At 41.2% G+C, this 17063-nt stretch overlaps 1 protein-coding gene across 8 annotated transcripts in view; it reads right to left on the bottom strand.

The window, feature by feature from the left end:
• The window catches only part of MAST4 (microtubule associated serine/threonine kinase family member 4), a 620856-nt gene that overhangs the window by 364121 nt on the left and 239672 nt on the right, over positions 1-17063 (bottom strand). For 2 of the 8 annotated variants that reach the window (XM_061393381.1, XM_061393379.1), the window contains exon 1: positions 9095-9407. The exons of the other annotated variants lie outside the window; for them this stretch is intronic. In XM_061393381.1, the coding sequence (XP_061249365.1) occupies positions 9095-9133 (39 nt within the window). In that variant the 5' untranslated portion in view covers positions 9134-9407. Of the gene's footprint in view, positions 1-9094; positions 9408-17063 lie in introns of those variants that run through there. 8 annotated transcript variants of the gene reach the window in all.

Raw genomic sequence — 17063 nt, forward strand, 5'->3', positions numbered from 1 at the left:
ACCACCAGTGCCCTGGGTCCTTTAGGGGTAATGATCCAGGGTTGCCTCCAGCCACACCACAGTAAGAATTGTCCCCCAAGGTGGGTTAGTTAATAGTCTGAGCTCTCACATGACTACCGTTGCCATTATTTGAGAAGTCAAGAGACAAATACAATGAGTGCACACTCATTTTATGCACCTCTCCATAAAAATAAAACCCAGCCTCACTGGAAGAAAGAAGGCAAGGCCCCGACATCTTAAAGGTTGTCAAGCCTTACATTTGGGGATACAGAAGTGGTACGTGCCATGACTTAGGAGTTCCTTGAACACATGACCCCTTAGGAGCAGTGAGTCTCAAGCCTGGCTGCACACCATCACGAGACGCTCATTCAACTGATGTGGATTGCGCTGAGGTCCTAGGGTTCAGAAAGTTCTCCAGGTGGTTCAAAAGTACAGCCTCACTGAACCGTGGTCCTAAGTTTTGGAGCAAAGGAACACACAGAACTGATTTACTTTTCTCGATTCCAAAAGGATGCACAAGATACAAAACAGACTTTAAGAGCTTTTCATTGATGGTACTGAGTAGAATAAAGTTTTTTCTTAGACAATAAAGCAAAAAAATTAAAGTGACCCCAAAAGCCACTTTTTAAACTGATTATAAAAGCAATACATGCTTACCATAGAAGAGTTAAAGGTAAAAAATTCTTAAGGCATCACCGTCAATATATAAAGAGCTAACATTTTAGTATACTTTCTCATACTATTTTAGCTGATGATAATGAAGAAAAAAATAGGTTCTTAATAAATGTTAGATATGATAGACATGTTTTAGCCTTTTCATACCTCATTTTAATTCACTCTCAACAATTCCACCAATAAGTGTATTTTATTGGTGAAGAATTAACTAGCCTGACTCATACAGTGAAGTGGCAAAGATGGTCTTAAATACTCCAAAACCCACACACGTGCTTTCCTTCCATCCCATAGGGCTATCCTACACACACACACACACACACACACACACACACACAGAACTGTACATACACTATCTGCTTTGGCCCAGAGGATAATGTATGTCAATCCTCATCCCAATCCCGAAGAAGGGTAGTACCAAAGAATGTGCTAACCACAGGACAATTGCATTCGTCTCCCATGCTAATAAGATCATGCTTAAAATCTTGCATGCTAGGCTTCAGCATTGGAGAAGGCAATGGCAACCCACTCCAGTACTCTTGCCTAGAGAATCCCATGGACGGAGGAGCCTGGTAGGGGTCACAAAGAGTCTGACACGACTGAGTGACTTCACTTTCACTCTTCACTTTCATGCATTGGAGAAGGAAATGGCAACCCACTCCAGTGTTCTTGCCTGGAGAATCCCAGGGATGGGGAGCCTCGTGGGCTGCTGTCTATGGGGTCGCACAGAGTCAGACGTGACTGAAGTGACTTAGCAGCAGCAGCAGCAGCAGCAGGCTTCAGCATTATGCAAACAAAGAACTTCCAGATGTTAAAGCTGGGTTTAGAAAAGGAAGAGGAACAAGAAATCAAATTGCCAACATTTGCTGGATTATAGAGAAAGCAAGGGAATTTCAGAAAAACACCCATCTCTGTTTCATCAACTAAGCTCTTAGAGCAATGGGAATACCAGACCATCTTCCTGGTCTCCTGAGAAACCTCTATGTGGATCAAGAAGCAACAGTTAAAACCCTGTATGGAACAACTGTTTGGTTCAAGATCAAGAAAGGAGTACAACAGGGCTGTCTGCTGTCACCCTGTTTGTTTAACCTATATGTGGAGCACAAACATGGGCTGGATGAGTTACAAGCTGGGAATCTAGATAGGTAGGAAAAATAACAACCTCAGATATGCGGATGATACCACTCTAATGGTAGAAAGCAAAGAGGAACTAAAGAACCTCTTGATGCGGGTGAAGTAGGAGAGTGAAAGAGCCAGCTTAAGATTAAATACTAAAAAAAACTAAGATCATGGCATCCGGCCCCACTGCTCTTGTACTTAGTCCCCATTTTCATGGCAAACACAGGGGGGAAAAGGTGGAAGTAGTGACAGATCTCCTCTTCTTTGGCTCCAAAATCACTGCAGACGGTGACTGCAGCCCTGTAATCAGAAGACGACTGCTTCTTGACAGGAAAGTGGTGACAAATCAAGACAGTGTGTTGGAAAGCAGAGACATTTACTCTGCCAACAAAGGTCCGTATGGTCAAGGCCATGGGTATAGTCAAGACCACGGCTATAGTCAAGACCACAAGGCTTCCCAGTGGTCACGTATGGTTGTGAGAGCTGGACTGTAAAGAAGGCAGAATGTCAAAGAATTGATGCCTTCAAACTGTGGTGCTGGAGAAGACTCCTGAAAGTCCCTTGGACAGCAAGGAGATTAAGCCAGTGAATCTTAAGGGAGATCAACCCTGAATATTCACTGGAAGGACTGATTTGAAGCTGAAGCTCCAGTATTTTGGTCATCTGATGTGAACAGATGACTCACTGGAAAAGTCCCTGATGCTGGGAAAGATTGAGGGCAGAAGGAAAAGAGGGTATCAGAGGATGAGATGGCTGGACAGCATCACCAATGCAGTGAACATGAACTTGGGCAAACTCCAGGAGATGGTGAAGGAAAGGGAAGACTGGTGTACTGCAGTCCACAGGGTCGCAAAGACCTGGACACGATTGGGCAGGTGACTGAACAATAACAACAACATACATTATGTATGTTACAGTACATAGTATAGAAACCTCTTCTTTTCCTTGACATTATTGTCAACCTTTTGCCCATATCATTAAATATTTGTCAAAAGCATGATTTTAATGGCAATGCTGTCTTCTATCCTGTGTGTTTCACAAATTAGATGCCAATCTCCATGCTTTTGGTTGCTTTCAATGCAAATGTATGATTACCAAGACATTTAAAAAATCTACCATTACACATAATTTATTTCCAATGTAAGCTTCAAGTAAATCCCAACACCATATTTTGACTCTGGTACCAACAATAAAATGATCTCTACTTGCATACTGATATTTGTCAGTTCATGTAATTCTCAATTTTAAAATTTTGTCTAGCTTACTGATAATTTGGTCTTTTAGTCTTTTTTGTCTTCTTCTAAAACTGTTCATTGTGTTTCACATGCAATGTTATTACACTTTACTTTGTGAAATCTTTTCAGGCAACTTAAGGTTGTCGAAAGATACGATAAATAAAACCACATAATTCTTAACAAGAAGGAACTGAGACCTAGACAGTGAAGAAGTGGTGGCTCATGAGTATCTACAAAACTATTACCCCTGAGTATGAAACCCTGTCCTGACCAGCTAAGGCAAAAGTGAAGGCCAAACCAGTTATTATTGACTAAAAGAAGCTAACTGGTCTACCTAGAGAGGAAGAAACTTTCTGACTACTGAACTTGAAGACAGTAGCCTGTGAGCCTCATATAACAGACAACACATAACATAATCGGTGAGCCTTCAAGGGGAATTTTTTTTTTAAGTACAAAGATGTTCTCTCACAACCATTTCTTTCAGCAACCCTCCATAAAAGTCAAGGACAAAACGTGAAGTCGTAATTCTGTAAAGGGATTTGGAGAGGAGCGGAGATGGACAATCTACGTGTGCTAGGATCTGCCAAGGGGCAGAGCTCAGGGGATCCAGGAGATGAATGGTAAGAGGGCTCTGGGACTACTGTTCTCCCCCATCACTTCTCAGCCAGGTCCTGCAGAGCAGAGGGATTCCAGATTGAGACAGCGGAGGAAGTGCAGGCACACTGTGTGGCCGATTCGAAGGAAGCCCACGTGTATCAGATACAAAAGTGCAAAGGGAAGGACTAACATCTTCCCAGGAGGATTAAGAGCCTGATAGGAAAGACATCATTATTCAACACTGGGAAACGGTTGGGGGCCATGACTTTTTGCAAAAAAAAGCAGCTCTGAATCTGTTCAAATGCTTGAGCTCAGATCAGGCCCCAGGGATCTGTGGCTGTGAAACTTGAACATTGCCTTTGACTGGCAAGTGCTAAGAGCAAGGGGCAGTTGAACACGGGCTCACTGTAAGGATGCTGCATGTACTTCAGTTGTCAATTCAGATCATCCACCCTATACTGGGCTGTGGAGTTAGCTGCATGGACCACAGCCAGGGGCTCCTGTGCCCCTCTGCTTTCTCTTGGGTTTTGCTAATAAGGAGCATCAGAAAGCACTCAGAAGGGTGGAGGCAAATAAGGTTGAGATGTCTATCTCCCTGCAGAGTCACCATGGGCTGCGTCCCTTCATTCTCTCTCTCTCTCTCCAGGTTCTATAACTGCTCCCTCCCTCATTCCTTCAGATCTAGTGAAGCTAGTGGCTTCCTATTGCTTCCAGTCCCTTAAACTTTCTCTATACCCCACCCACACCTTTAATATTGGTAGCTAATATGTTCATATTATTAGCATCCCTTTTTATAAACTCTCCTCGGAGAAGGCAATGGCACCCCACTCCAGTACTCTTGCCTGGAAAATCCCATGGATGGAGGAGCCTGGTAGGCTGCAGTCCACGGGGTCGCGAAGAGTCGGACACGACTGAGCGACTTCACTTTCACTTTTCACTTGCATGCATTGGAGAAGGAAATGGCAACCCACTCCAGTGTTCTTGCCTGGAGAATCCCAGGGACGGCGGAGCCTGGTGGGCTGCCGTCTATGGGGTCACACAGAGTCGGACACAGCTGAAGCAACTTAGCAGTCTCAAACTATCCAATTCATGCTCCCCATCTTTTTATTGCCTAAGCCCCACCTGATACTCCCATAGTTAATTATTTAAAATTACACTATGCAAGGCTCTGTGCCAACCCAGAGGGCAGTGAACTAAGGTTAACTGAATAAGTACCACAAGTCAGATGCTGTGCTAAAGATTTACAACCACCTTCAATCTTTAAGCATGTATTATCTCCATTTTACAGATGGGGACATAGAAGGGCGAAGAAGCTGGTCCAAAGTTACAGAGCTACTCATGGTCACTGGACATTAGTCCTCAATGGGTTTGCAGTTTCGGTGTAAGACGCAGATAATTTTAAAATAATGCAATAGGATTAGGTGTGCAAATAAATAAACAATGACAATGATAAGATTCAGAATGGAGCACAGTAATTATGGAAAATTTCAGGCAAGAATTATAATTCACTTTGGCCCCTAATGAGCAGGGAGAATTGGAGGACAGGATATGGCAGGCAAAGGAGATACATCAAGTCTGGACAGTGGGTGATGGGACAGGATTTTGAAGGCAAAGAATTAAGAAAACAATTCTTAGGGTACAAAATAGAACTTATGTCCACTTTTGAGTGGACATAAGATTTTGAGGGCACTCCATCCTTACTCCCTGCAGATCAGGAAACCAAAACTATAGTATTCTATTTCAGAGGGAGAAATTCAACTGCTTCAGTGGATAAGAAACACCATTCAGATATGCCCACAACTGGTCTCACTAATTAGGGACCCATCACTACCAAAAGTTCATTTATAGTTTTGATTCTTTCTGTCCCAAAGTCATGTCTGTGCCTTACGGAAACTTATGGATATCAAAAGTACCTTATCCCAAACTGTAATTATCATAGGTATTTCTATTATAATCCTCTAACTAGACTCCTTTCCTGTAACCACCCAGAGTCTTCACATGAAACAAAAACCTAAACACAAATCTAGATGTCTATAAGCATTTAGTTGGTAACCACACCATGCTTAAAAAAAATTTTAATATTTCAGCCACATGTGACAGTGGGCGGAAGTGGTCAGATTTAACTGGGGATGGGGTAAATCAACAGAAGAGGTTACCAAGCAAAGCAAAGCACAGGAGAATGGCAGGAATGGGCTCCCAGGAGGCCTTTCCGGGATACTGCTCCCCCTCTTAGTGCCTCCTCCCTGCTTTAATGATGCTCGTTCATTTTTCTCCAGCCTTGGGATCTATCACATTAGGGATAGGGACACTTTCATTAAAACAAATAAAAGGGAAACACATAACAGAAATCACTGAAACAATTAATTTCCCTGACAGTTAAAAATATGACCCGTGTTTGAGGGATATTAGGACCAAAAGGAGCCAGTTATCCTTTGACGAATTAGACCTGTCTAGAAATTCAAATTGCCCCAAGTCCAAGGTCTGCCCAAGCCCATCCATCCGTCAGAATTTCCCATGTTTGGAGATGCAATGTGAAAAGTTTCCCAGACTCTAACCAGGGAAGCCACTGGGGCCTCTTTCTCTCATTCTCATTTCAAAGGCAGTGATGGAAGTGCTATCAGTAGTACTGGAAATATTAATACAGTCCACAGAAAAGATGGAAACGTGCAGTCACCAAAGATGAACAACTAAGTTTGGTTGCCATTTTATGAAGTAGTCGTGCCTTGACAAATTATGTGTTCTGACAAAAAACAATTTTTCAGAGTCCAAATTTTAAAAACACCTTAGTAGGCCTGTGTTTTAAGAGCCAGAGGTACTGAAATTCTAAATACAGGTTCTAAACACATACTATATTATTCTCTATTAAACACATTCTGCATTATTGCAAAATTAAATTTTAGAGAATTAGAATATTCGTATACTCCAGATTTCTGACACTAGACTTTAAGTTATTTAAAGAATGAATCTGTTCCAATTCTAAGCATCTAACACTAAGCATCTATTCATCTCTTATTATTAGATAATATATTCTGTCATATGATCCCTATAAATAGTGATAACTGTCCTTACAGGTAATTCTTCTAACTTAAAAATAGATTCAAACAACAAATTATGGAATAAAAATATAATTATGTTATCTCACTAGTAATGATGTGGACTGTTATAAAGAATGGAAGTCATCTTTACTTTAACAACATAATACTTACTCAGGACCAAGTATATGATAGTGTATTTATTACATAGCCTCTGACTTAAAAAAATTCAGTTATGCTTATCTCCTGTCTAGTACACTCAAAATTCATGTTATAGAATGCCTTTTACAGAAGAATAAGCAGACGCCAAGAGGGTTTGTGACTTGCTCAAGATCACCTAGCAACACAGTCAGAATCAAGCATACTAAAGAGTAGCTTTCAGACTAGCTTCACCACAGGTGTGCCTCGTTTGTGTGTTGAAGTGTTTCATATAGTATGTATTTGAAAATTAACTTAATTCCTAAATTCACTAGGTGGCGTTGCTCATAAGAACGCAACAGTGACATCTTTTGTAATACAAATGTATACTTATACCTGGTATTTGTAAAAAGTTTCCTAATATTGGAATTTCTTAAAACAGGTACCCTGTATGTGCCATCTCTTTCAAAATAAATACTGGACAGAATGGGAGTAAAAGATTAACAGGCTTTGTTTTAAGCCAAAATAAAGTTGTAACTACGAGATGGCAGAACTTTTAAGCACTTTTATATTACTATTTCTCACAAAGTGGAGAGTTTTATTTCATTTATAATAGAAAGCAGACATTCTTTATCTATTATATAGTAGAGTATGGCAGGCATAGTAAAAGGATGTTAAGTACCATGAAGACCTAACAGTCTAAGTACTATATTAACCAGCAATGTTTCCTTTGTTTTGTTGCAAATCTTAGGTAGAAAATAGCTTGGTTATTTTAAAGAGCCACAAAAATGTCTAAAATGAAAAGTTCTACAAAATCTATACCCTCAAAAGCACCATATATCTCAATCATATCCTCTGAAATTGTGATAATCTATATTACAGAAATTAATCACAAAAAGGAGTTTCCTATCAAAAACACAGTTTGAATGATCTAAAATGAATTAAAGGAGAGAGAAAACTCTCAGGAGAATTGTCATCAACATACTAATAATCTGACCATTAGGAGTTTGATAGAGTTTATCACCTTTTTAACAAAGAGCCTTTCCATATTTAACTAGCAACTCCAAAAAAGACATGGACCCACACAAACAGCTGTGCATTACCAGAACTTTATAGATGTGATGAAAACAAAGAAAAGGAAATCCACAGCAGTGACTAACCACACTGTACATTCAAAACAATGACCACACTGAAAATCATTAGAGGCAGTCTGTTTACTTAGGTCTGGAACAATAGATGACATTTAACCCCAACTTTTTTAATCCCTCTTTTGTTTACCTACAAATAATCCTTTAGTTTATCTATAATATTATTATGGTATTAGAGTAATATGAATAATATTAGTATTAGCAATTGACAGACAGCTACACTGGCCGTGAGTCAAAGACCATTAAGGAATATTGAAAGGCATTTCTACATGTAAGGTATAGTGGGTTTTCCCAAGCACTTTTTGTTTTAGTTTCAAAAATAATGAATGAGAGTTTATCAATGGCTAATGATTAGATTCTTTCACAGAGAACACTGCCCCTTATATACAGGAAAAAAAGAATTAACAAGGAGTTAACAAACTAATTTTGAACATACTCATATTTTGGCTTCCTGAAACTTACAAACTGCCAAGCAGATGTTTTTTCCAAGTTTTCTGATCTGCCAAGTTTTAACTTGGAATACATTTGTATCCTAAAGTCAAAGTAATTTAATCAGAGAAACTTGGGCACAAAGAATCAAGGCGGTATGATACATATCTTTCCTCATCTCAACATAAACAAATTACAGGGGACTCTGATTGAACTGCTAGTAGAAACTTTCATCTCACTGACAGGAGAAACCTCTCAACAGCTGCACACATCTGCAAGGCAACCATACAGATGCTGCTGCCGCAAGGGCTGAGTCTGACACAAAACTGAGTCCTGTGTTCCCAAAACTGAACAGAGTTGCTACCCTCAACAGACTTCCCAGACTCTTGACAGAAAGCCCAACCGGCTCATCAGCTGTCACTGCCAGCCACAATTTAACTATTCTTGAACAACCAGCAGGAAAAAAAACAAAACAAAACAAACAAGCAACAAAGTCTCAAACTAAAAGTCCGATCTATTGTCTCTGACAATAGAGCCTTTCTCATTGAACCCTGTGATGTGTCGCTGAGTTCTGTAAAGAGAGACTTAGCGTATCACGTTGCCAAGTGGATACTAAGAACTGTGCATATATTTATGCCCAGAAAAAGAATGAAAAGGGAACTTTGAAATCCTCCACTGCTGGCCACCGGCAAGGCTACATTTCAAAAACGCAAGGATCTCCTACCTGGAGCCCTCTTCGTCTTAGAATGCTGGACTCATCCATTTCCCCCTCCGCTTTCTCTGAGCCTCTCACAACAGCCTAGCCATGCTGTACTACCGCTACTTCGGCACGCTAATTCAGAGCCCGGCAGCTGCTAAACACTTACATCACGCTCTAGCTGATTGGAGCCCTGAGTCAGCTGGTCCCGCTTAGTTATTCACTCCAGCAACTTCGGGGATCACGGATGCTTGCAGTTCGGTGGGAAAGCGCAGCAAGTGGGCTTAGACACCTAAAGCATCCACCCAGGGAGAGGAGGCTCTTGCTAATAGATAAGAAATCGTGGGAGCCCTGCTTTCACTACTCCTTCGGAATACTGGCCCTGGCATTCCAGGCGACCAGAAAATAGCTTTCGGCAGTGGTCGCGGGTCAAGTCCCTTCGGAAGCAACTATAAGGTCAAAGTACTAAGTCAATCAGCGGTGACAGACACCTCTGCAAACAGCAGCTGCTGATTGGGACGGTGAGAAACTAGGGCACAGCTGGCCAGCCAAGCAGCACCACCTTCCTGCCGCTCATCTTTTCTGATGGCATCAAAGGAGAAAAAAAAAAAAAAAAATGTAATAGAACATACAGGCAGCCGGAAAACCTGAAAACCAAGGGCTCAGGGCGGCGGCTCTCCACTTACAGGGGGAGGAACCCTTACCCCTCCCAGCGCCAAAGCCAATTTATTTACATAAATACCTCACCGCCCATTCCTAGCCCAAAGATACAGTTCAGATTTTAATCTTCCTCATGATAACAACTTTCTCTGTTGATACCAGACCCAAATGTAAAAAGGGAGAAGAAATTCTAAGATCCATCATTAGTTGGAATATTAACCTATTTCTAGTCCATAAACAACTAAAAAGAAAGATACCCATCACGTGCAATTTCACAGTCTGTTTCAGCTTGTTTACTCCGCTCATCCTCATCTTATTTCAATTCAAAGCAACAGAAGAGATGCAGATTAAGTTTTCATTACTGACCTAGCACAGGAGTAACAATATCTGATACTACCAATCTATAATAAATTATTCCCCCTTGATTTCTTTCCTAAAGAGATTTAAATTGGGAGCACAGTATGGTCCTGAGAAGCAAATACTAGGGCTACCTATAGTTTGTCTCAGAACTACCTCCTTCTTCACTTTATCCATTAGATAGTCTATTTTTCTTGAAAGAACGATAGTCAAGAAGGCAGGCATAATGCATACGTTATTTTTAAAAAATCAGTAATTTCTGGTTTTACCTAATGCAGGTATCTAGCAATTTCTAAGCATGGGGGTGGGGAAGAAATGACAAGTGGTTCCTACCCAGACACCTGCTATTACACTAGCTTTCTGTCTCTTTCTGGCTGTCAACACACTCGTAGGCTTGCTATCAATTGATTAGATTATGTCATTAAAAATAGCTCAGGGATTTATGAATCTAACCACTGAGGAAAATTGATTGCATTTTATGTTCTCAAACCATCTTTGCAGACATCTCTAGACATACAAACAGAAACTCTATCAAGAAACGCTGCCCCCCGCCCACCCACCCCTCACAGAAGCATCCAGGGAGAAGGGTGTCAGGGTGTTTTACCACTGAGGCATGTTCATTGGAGACCACTTAAAGGAAGCAAACCCCAGAGACTTTTTAGCTCTTGCTCTTGGGTGGAGGAGTAAGGCCATCTCTAAAAGCAAAGAAAAGGCACCAACCTGGTCATTGCTCAAACCAAAATGTACCTCCAACCTTCTAGCACAATTTTCTATAGGTTTTTAAAAATACTATGCATTTTTATTTGAATTGAAGTAACAAAAAAAAAAGGGGGGGGGCAGAGAAGAAATGAAAAGAAAAAGTCTAGGGTCTGGAGTGGAGGAATCGGTGAGCTGTCTGTGGGAGAATCTGCAAAGGGGTTGGAAACAGATTCCCATCCTTGACAGGCCCACCTGTACTTTAATCTTTTCCTGCAAAAGGAAGACCTTTCTGTTCAATGAAAACAAAAGGAATGACAGTTGTTGCCCTTTCTCCCTCAATTCACCCTCCTGAGAGAAGAGCTTAAGCAGCTCCCTGAATTTGAAGTGCCGGCTTTGACAAAGTACCTTGGCAGCTGGTCAGAATATATTTACCAACTTAGATGTCATTGTTATCTGCCCACAGAGGCATAAGAAAGTCCTAACTGAATTTAGAAGAAAAAAAAAATCATGACCCAAGAAGCTGAACTTGGAAAAGCAAAAGCCGAGCATGGTGTCCTTATATGTGCTTGTGATCTGAGAGCTGTGATCTTCCTTGCGCTGGTCCTTCTGGAGAAAGTGGGGTCTGATAGAGGACATCAAGTTCCCACTAAAGAAAAGGAAGGGAAAAGAGTTTTCCCCTTCAAGCAGAGATCATAGGACGTTGGGAGGGGGAAAAAAAAAATGTAGAGCCCAGAAGTATCTTTTCTGTGACCAATCGAGTGAGATGGTTGGAAGCTTTATCAGAAGACATTTCGAGGACACACTGACGAAAAGTCAGGTGATGTGTGTCTCAGATAAGTGGGCATCGTAGGCACTCGGCAGCTGGACCTGTTTGGCGGCTGGGGTTGATAAAAAGGGATTTTGGCTAAAGGTGAATAGTATGTTTCTTAACAAAGGAATATTCTGAGATAAAAATCCAGGATAGTATTCAACCATTAACTAAGTCTACGATGAAGATTATGACCATTGCACCATCAAATCTAGTATGAAAAAATATCGATTACCTGTCAAAATATATCACTTTGAGAAGTGATACACGTACATTTTAAAGAAATAAAACCAGCCAGAGGCAAAAACATTTAGGACAAAAATGAAAGGCTGCTGAAAAATAACATCAAGCAATAATGGCTTAGCAGAGGGAATAGTAAAAGGAAAATTGCTACATTTACCCTTTGCTATATATTTTCTCATCAAGATAAGCCATGTGTTAAAATGCAATAAAAACTTCAAATGATGACACTATTCACAGGTAATAATTAGGAGCCAGCCTAATTTCCATTAATAAACTCATTTTTCCTGCAATTTTATACCTTCGTGGAATCTGTTCATATTATTATGAGTCAGTTCACAAAGTACCAAACTCAACGTGTAAAGCTTTTACATGTGTATTCAAATAAAATTTGGTAGGCTCAGTCATTAATTATAATCTGAAGCCAGAGGCTTTGTGGTACTTGATTTTTTAAAAAATTATTTGTATGTGTACACCTCGTGTACACACTATCATAGGCATAATTTACTTCCTAGAATACTCAAAATCTGTGGATACTGTAATAAGGACCAAATCTAAATTTTATTCATTGTTACAATAAATGGCTCACAGAAACAAAAACAAGCCCAAATCCCAGGGGAGAAAAATCCCAGGGAGGGGTGGGAAGAGTTTGGTTGTACAAATTTTCAGAGTGAGATTTTGTGATCACTGACATCCACAGCAGTGTCAGCTGGTGCTAGGACACAGGTGTGTTACCTGACTTACACGGTCACGCATTTCTCACAAATTTAAAACCAAGGTACACCTCTCTCCTCCTGATCCACATAGGTTTCTCTAAAGTAAATGTGGCTTCTGATTTTACCCACTCTTCAGCAACTGACCTCATACCAGGAAACCTTGGTGAGGAACACTGTGAGCAATTTTTTAAAAAACCAAAGCTGGGGGATGTTTCCAAACCTAACCTGACCCACTCTACTCCACGGGCTAAATCCACTCTCTGCCCGCAGCTCTCAGCCTCTGGCTCCTGGACCACCTACCCAAAAGCCAAGGAGGTGGTGAATGAGGGGAGTAGAGATCACTTCCTAGTGGAGTAGGAGGCTTCTCCCTCCAGACCAGCCTGAGGGAGGAGGGTCTGCATTCCTCATCATGGTGTGCTCAGAGAGTGATTTCTAGCACCATTGCCACAATCTGCGATGGGATTTGTCCTTAACGTTTGCTTTTGTGTGTGTTTGTAGCCATTACTACTTCTTAGCAAGACAAACACCCACAAAATGCATTAGCCACAACATCTTGTTACTTTGAGACAACCGACCAAGGGTTTGTAGCCTCTGTTCACTCATGAGGAAATCCAATATAGCCAGTGGATAAATTCCTTCATTCATTCATTGATTATTTTTTCCACTCATAGATAAATGCCAGTGGCCAATGCATATGTCATATTTTAAAAAGGTAACATAAAGGTCATAAAAAGTTGCAAATAAGAAACAGGTCATTCATGACAATGCATAAAAAATATCTATTATTGTGATTATTATTATTCCTCTGGCAGTTTAAGGGGTAAAGAGAGCCCTGAACACCAGTAATGGATACAGCTGTGAGATTTACTCAAAATATACATTTCAGTGTTGACATTTATAATCCTTCTTAATTTTAGCACTTTATTTTCCTCCATGTTTTATTTCCAATAACAGCCAACAAATACTGATCACACAGTATGTGACAATCACTGCTCGAAGTACTTTATACAAGTCATCTCATCTAATTCTTTCAACAACCCTATGAATTAGGTGTATTATCATCCCCATTATACAGATAAGGGAACTGACCAGAGAGGTTAAGTAACTTTCCAAAAATTACACAGCTAAGAAGGGCAGAACTGGAGTACCAATCCTGACAGGCTGACTCTGGAGTTTGGGTTCCTAACAACTCTACTAACTCTTAATGTTTAAACACAGAAGAAAAACCTGTTTTCAAGGTGAAAAGAATGCATGAGAGGTGTCAAATTTTTTAGCTTCAAAGTGAAAATTACCACATTCTAAGCTATCCCTGGTCAGAACATACCAGAAAGAGCTTGTGGAATCCCAGATTCATGGCCACAGGTCTCTAAAAATCAAAAGGAGGAGGGTGTGAAGAGCCAACTCGTTAGAAAAGACCTTGATGCTGGTAAAGACTAAAGGCAAAAGGAGAAGGGGACGACAGAGGAGGAGGTGGTTGGATGGCATCACTGATTCAATGGACATGAGTTTGGGTGGACTCCAGGAGTTGGTGATGGACAGGGAAGCCTGGCATGCTGCAGTCCATGGGGCTGCAAAGAGCCGGACACGACTGAGTGACTGAACAACAACAACTCGGCTACTTTAGGGCTGAAGAGAGATCAATGCCCCTCGCCAAGAGTTGGGTGGAGGGAGAAAGCAGCCAGGGAATAGTTCTGGGGTGTGGCCTCTGTTTCTTCTCAAATGCACCTGGGCCTCCCAAGGTTCCACTCTCACAACTCTTCACCCTTCTGGCTCCCAAAGTACACAGTTCTAAATATAACATATATTTGTGTACAAATAGTCAATTCTACAGAACCAAGGCTCCCTTTGCAGTTTTAGGGTGCCAGCATTCTACACATTCCCATGAACTTGTGGGCTTTTCAAAGCTCTTCAGTCTGCAGACTGACACACTTCAGTTTTCTGGAATCTGCCATCGAAGGCACTTGGTAAATCACTCTTTCCTTTCAGGTGAAATGACTCAGGGCAAGGCTGTCCTGAGCAGTGATGAGAAGCTCAAAGGGAGGGGAAATTCCAACCCTGACTTTTCCTTCCGTTTTCTGGGAGTCATGACTTCCCAGCATCCTTGGAAGAAAGTGTCCTGCCCTGAGAGCCAGTGCCCCAGGGCAGGCTCCACCAAGACAGCCAGGAAGCCAGGGAAAGTCCTTCCACTTCTTGAGCTTCAGTTTGTGAAATTAAGATGTTACCACAGACTTAGCAGTGGGAACTGCAAAGAGGAGGAGGCCACCTGCTGGGAAACTGGGTCCCAGTGCCCCCGGGCAGAAGCAGTCCGTGCCCCTCACACTGGGCACCTGGTCCCTCCTCTACTGACTCCACAACCGTGACTCAAAACTCCCCTTCCTCCTCCAGGCTATGAGCATCTCATCAAGCATCTGCTTCACATGCCACTCAGCTACCTGCCTGGTCTCAGGCTCCTTCGACTGGCCAAGTGCGCGCAAGAGGTTGAGGACGGAGCTTAGCTTCCCAGCAGTGCCTGCTCATCGGGACTCTCCCAAGTGAGAAAGCAGTGCTCCGACTCCAGGGATGTGCTGAAGTGTGGGGGCTGAAAAGTACGCTGTGGGCTTCATGTTAACTGTTAAATGCTTGGCTACAGCGGCCACTCATCTTCACCCATGTCAAATACCAGAATATTACAGCATTAGTCTAATCTTCAGAAACATTAAAGTAACGTACAAGTGATACAGATCACCAGTGTCATCAATGCCCAAAAGATACTCAGAAATAGGTTCCCTTCTACAAAGTCCCAGGAGCTATTATGCTCAGGAATAAATACTGAAACTACAAATTACCTTGCCCTGTATTTTAAAATGGTCATGTAAAACTGGAAAATAAAGTTCTAATCTCAAAAGTTGAAAAAATGCTGTTCATACTGTATGTCTTTTTCTCCCCAAAGGAAAAAAAAAAAGTAAACCTGTCAAGGAGACTAAAACAAAAGGGCTTGAGGCCTTCTAGGGAGAGGAGGAATTTTCTCACTTTCAAAAGAAAAGAGAGGATCCACATCTTCCCACTGATGATACACAAAAGTCTGAATTTATCCACAGAGTGGCACTTTCTAAAACACGTTTCATTTAGCGAAAACTGCAGGTAGGGTCAGTGGCAAGCATATGCCTCTGAAATATGCTGCCTCCCACGCTTCCTGCGCATAGCTCCATCTTCCATCCTGCCTGTAACCCTGAAGACCGTTACAATGTGTGCAATCGGTGACTTCTACAATGTAACACACATGAAGAAAGCTGTATCGTCTCGACGCCTGCATCACCTTTTAAAATCTAATTATTTCTGGCATATTAGCCATCAAATCACCACTGACAATATGACGGGAATCATGGTATTGAAAAAATTACATCCTAGGAGGGAATAATAAAATATAAATCACATACGTAATTTTCTTTTGAACATTTTAACAATGACACCCTCATATACATATGAAATATAGCAGACTATCCTCATAAATGCCCCAACATCAATCATGGCAGGAAAATATTCTCTACTTTGTGAACACACGGATCCCACAAAATATAGCATTTCTAATAAAATTGGGTAATACAACTTCATTTTTTTCATCAAGGGGCATTTATGAAGATCTGACAATGGGAAATGGCTCCAATTTTTTTTTTCCAATTATGTCCCTTCATCTCTAAATGACACACAGCTAACACTGGGACCATAAACTAATATTTAGCAAACTCCTATATGTCACATTAATATATAGATGGAGACGGGAGTAGATGAGTGGAGTGATACTGGCTGTATTGCCACCACAGGCTACCTACCCACTGCATGAGCTTCAGACATGGGTGTGTCAATGTGTTTATGCTATGCTAAGTCACTTCAGTCGTTTCCGACTCTGTGCGACCCCATAGACGGCAGCCCACCAGGCTCCCCCATCCCTGGGATTCTCTAGGCAAGAACACTGGAGTGGGGTGCCATTTCCTTCTCCAATGCATGAAAGTGAAAAGTGAAAGTGAAGTCGCTCAGTCGTGTCCGACTCTTAGCGACCCCATAGACTGCAGCCCACCAGGCTCCTCCATCCATGGGATTTTCCAGGCAAGAGTACTGGAGTGGGGTGCCATTGCCTTCTCCGCAATATGTTTATATGCATGATAATATTCCTGGCATCAACTAAGTATTTTATGAGCTTCTGAAACAGAGATTTCTAAAATTATTCCTAAAGTGATGAGATCTACCTAGAGATAAAAGATGAAGATTATTTTCAAATTTTGAACTCTATTCTGAGTTTAATGGAATCAGAGATTATATATACTGAATCAGAGATTATAAATGCACTTTTAGGCTACACATGCATTGAACTTTTCTTTTTTAGTCCTACAATGACAAGAAGCTAAGTTCTAGGTTAACTGTACTGTTACCTATCTAAACTACTCCAAAAAAGTAACTATAAGAGAAGAAAAGTTATGGAAAATCTTCTAAGAAGAAAAACCAAGCCTAGTCATCTTGGAATTTAAAAGGTGATTGACCA

This window comes from Bos javanicus, chromosome 20 (assembly GCF_032452875.1).
Source record: "Bos javanicus breed banteng chromosome 20, ARS-OSU_banteng_1.0, whole genome shotgun sequence".
NCBI classification, from domain to species: domain Eukaryota; kingdom Metazoa; phylum Chordata; class Mammalia; order Artiodactyla; family Bovidae; genus Bos; species Bos javanicus.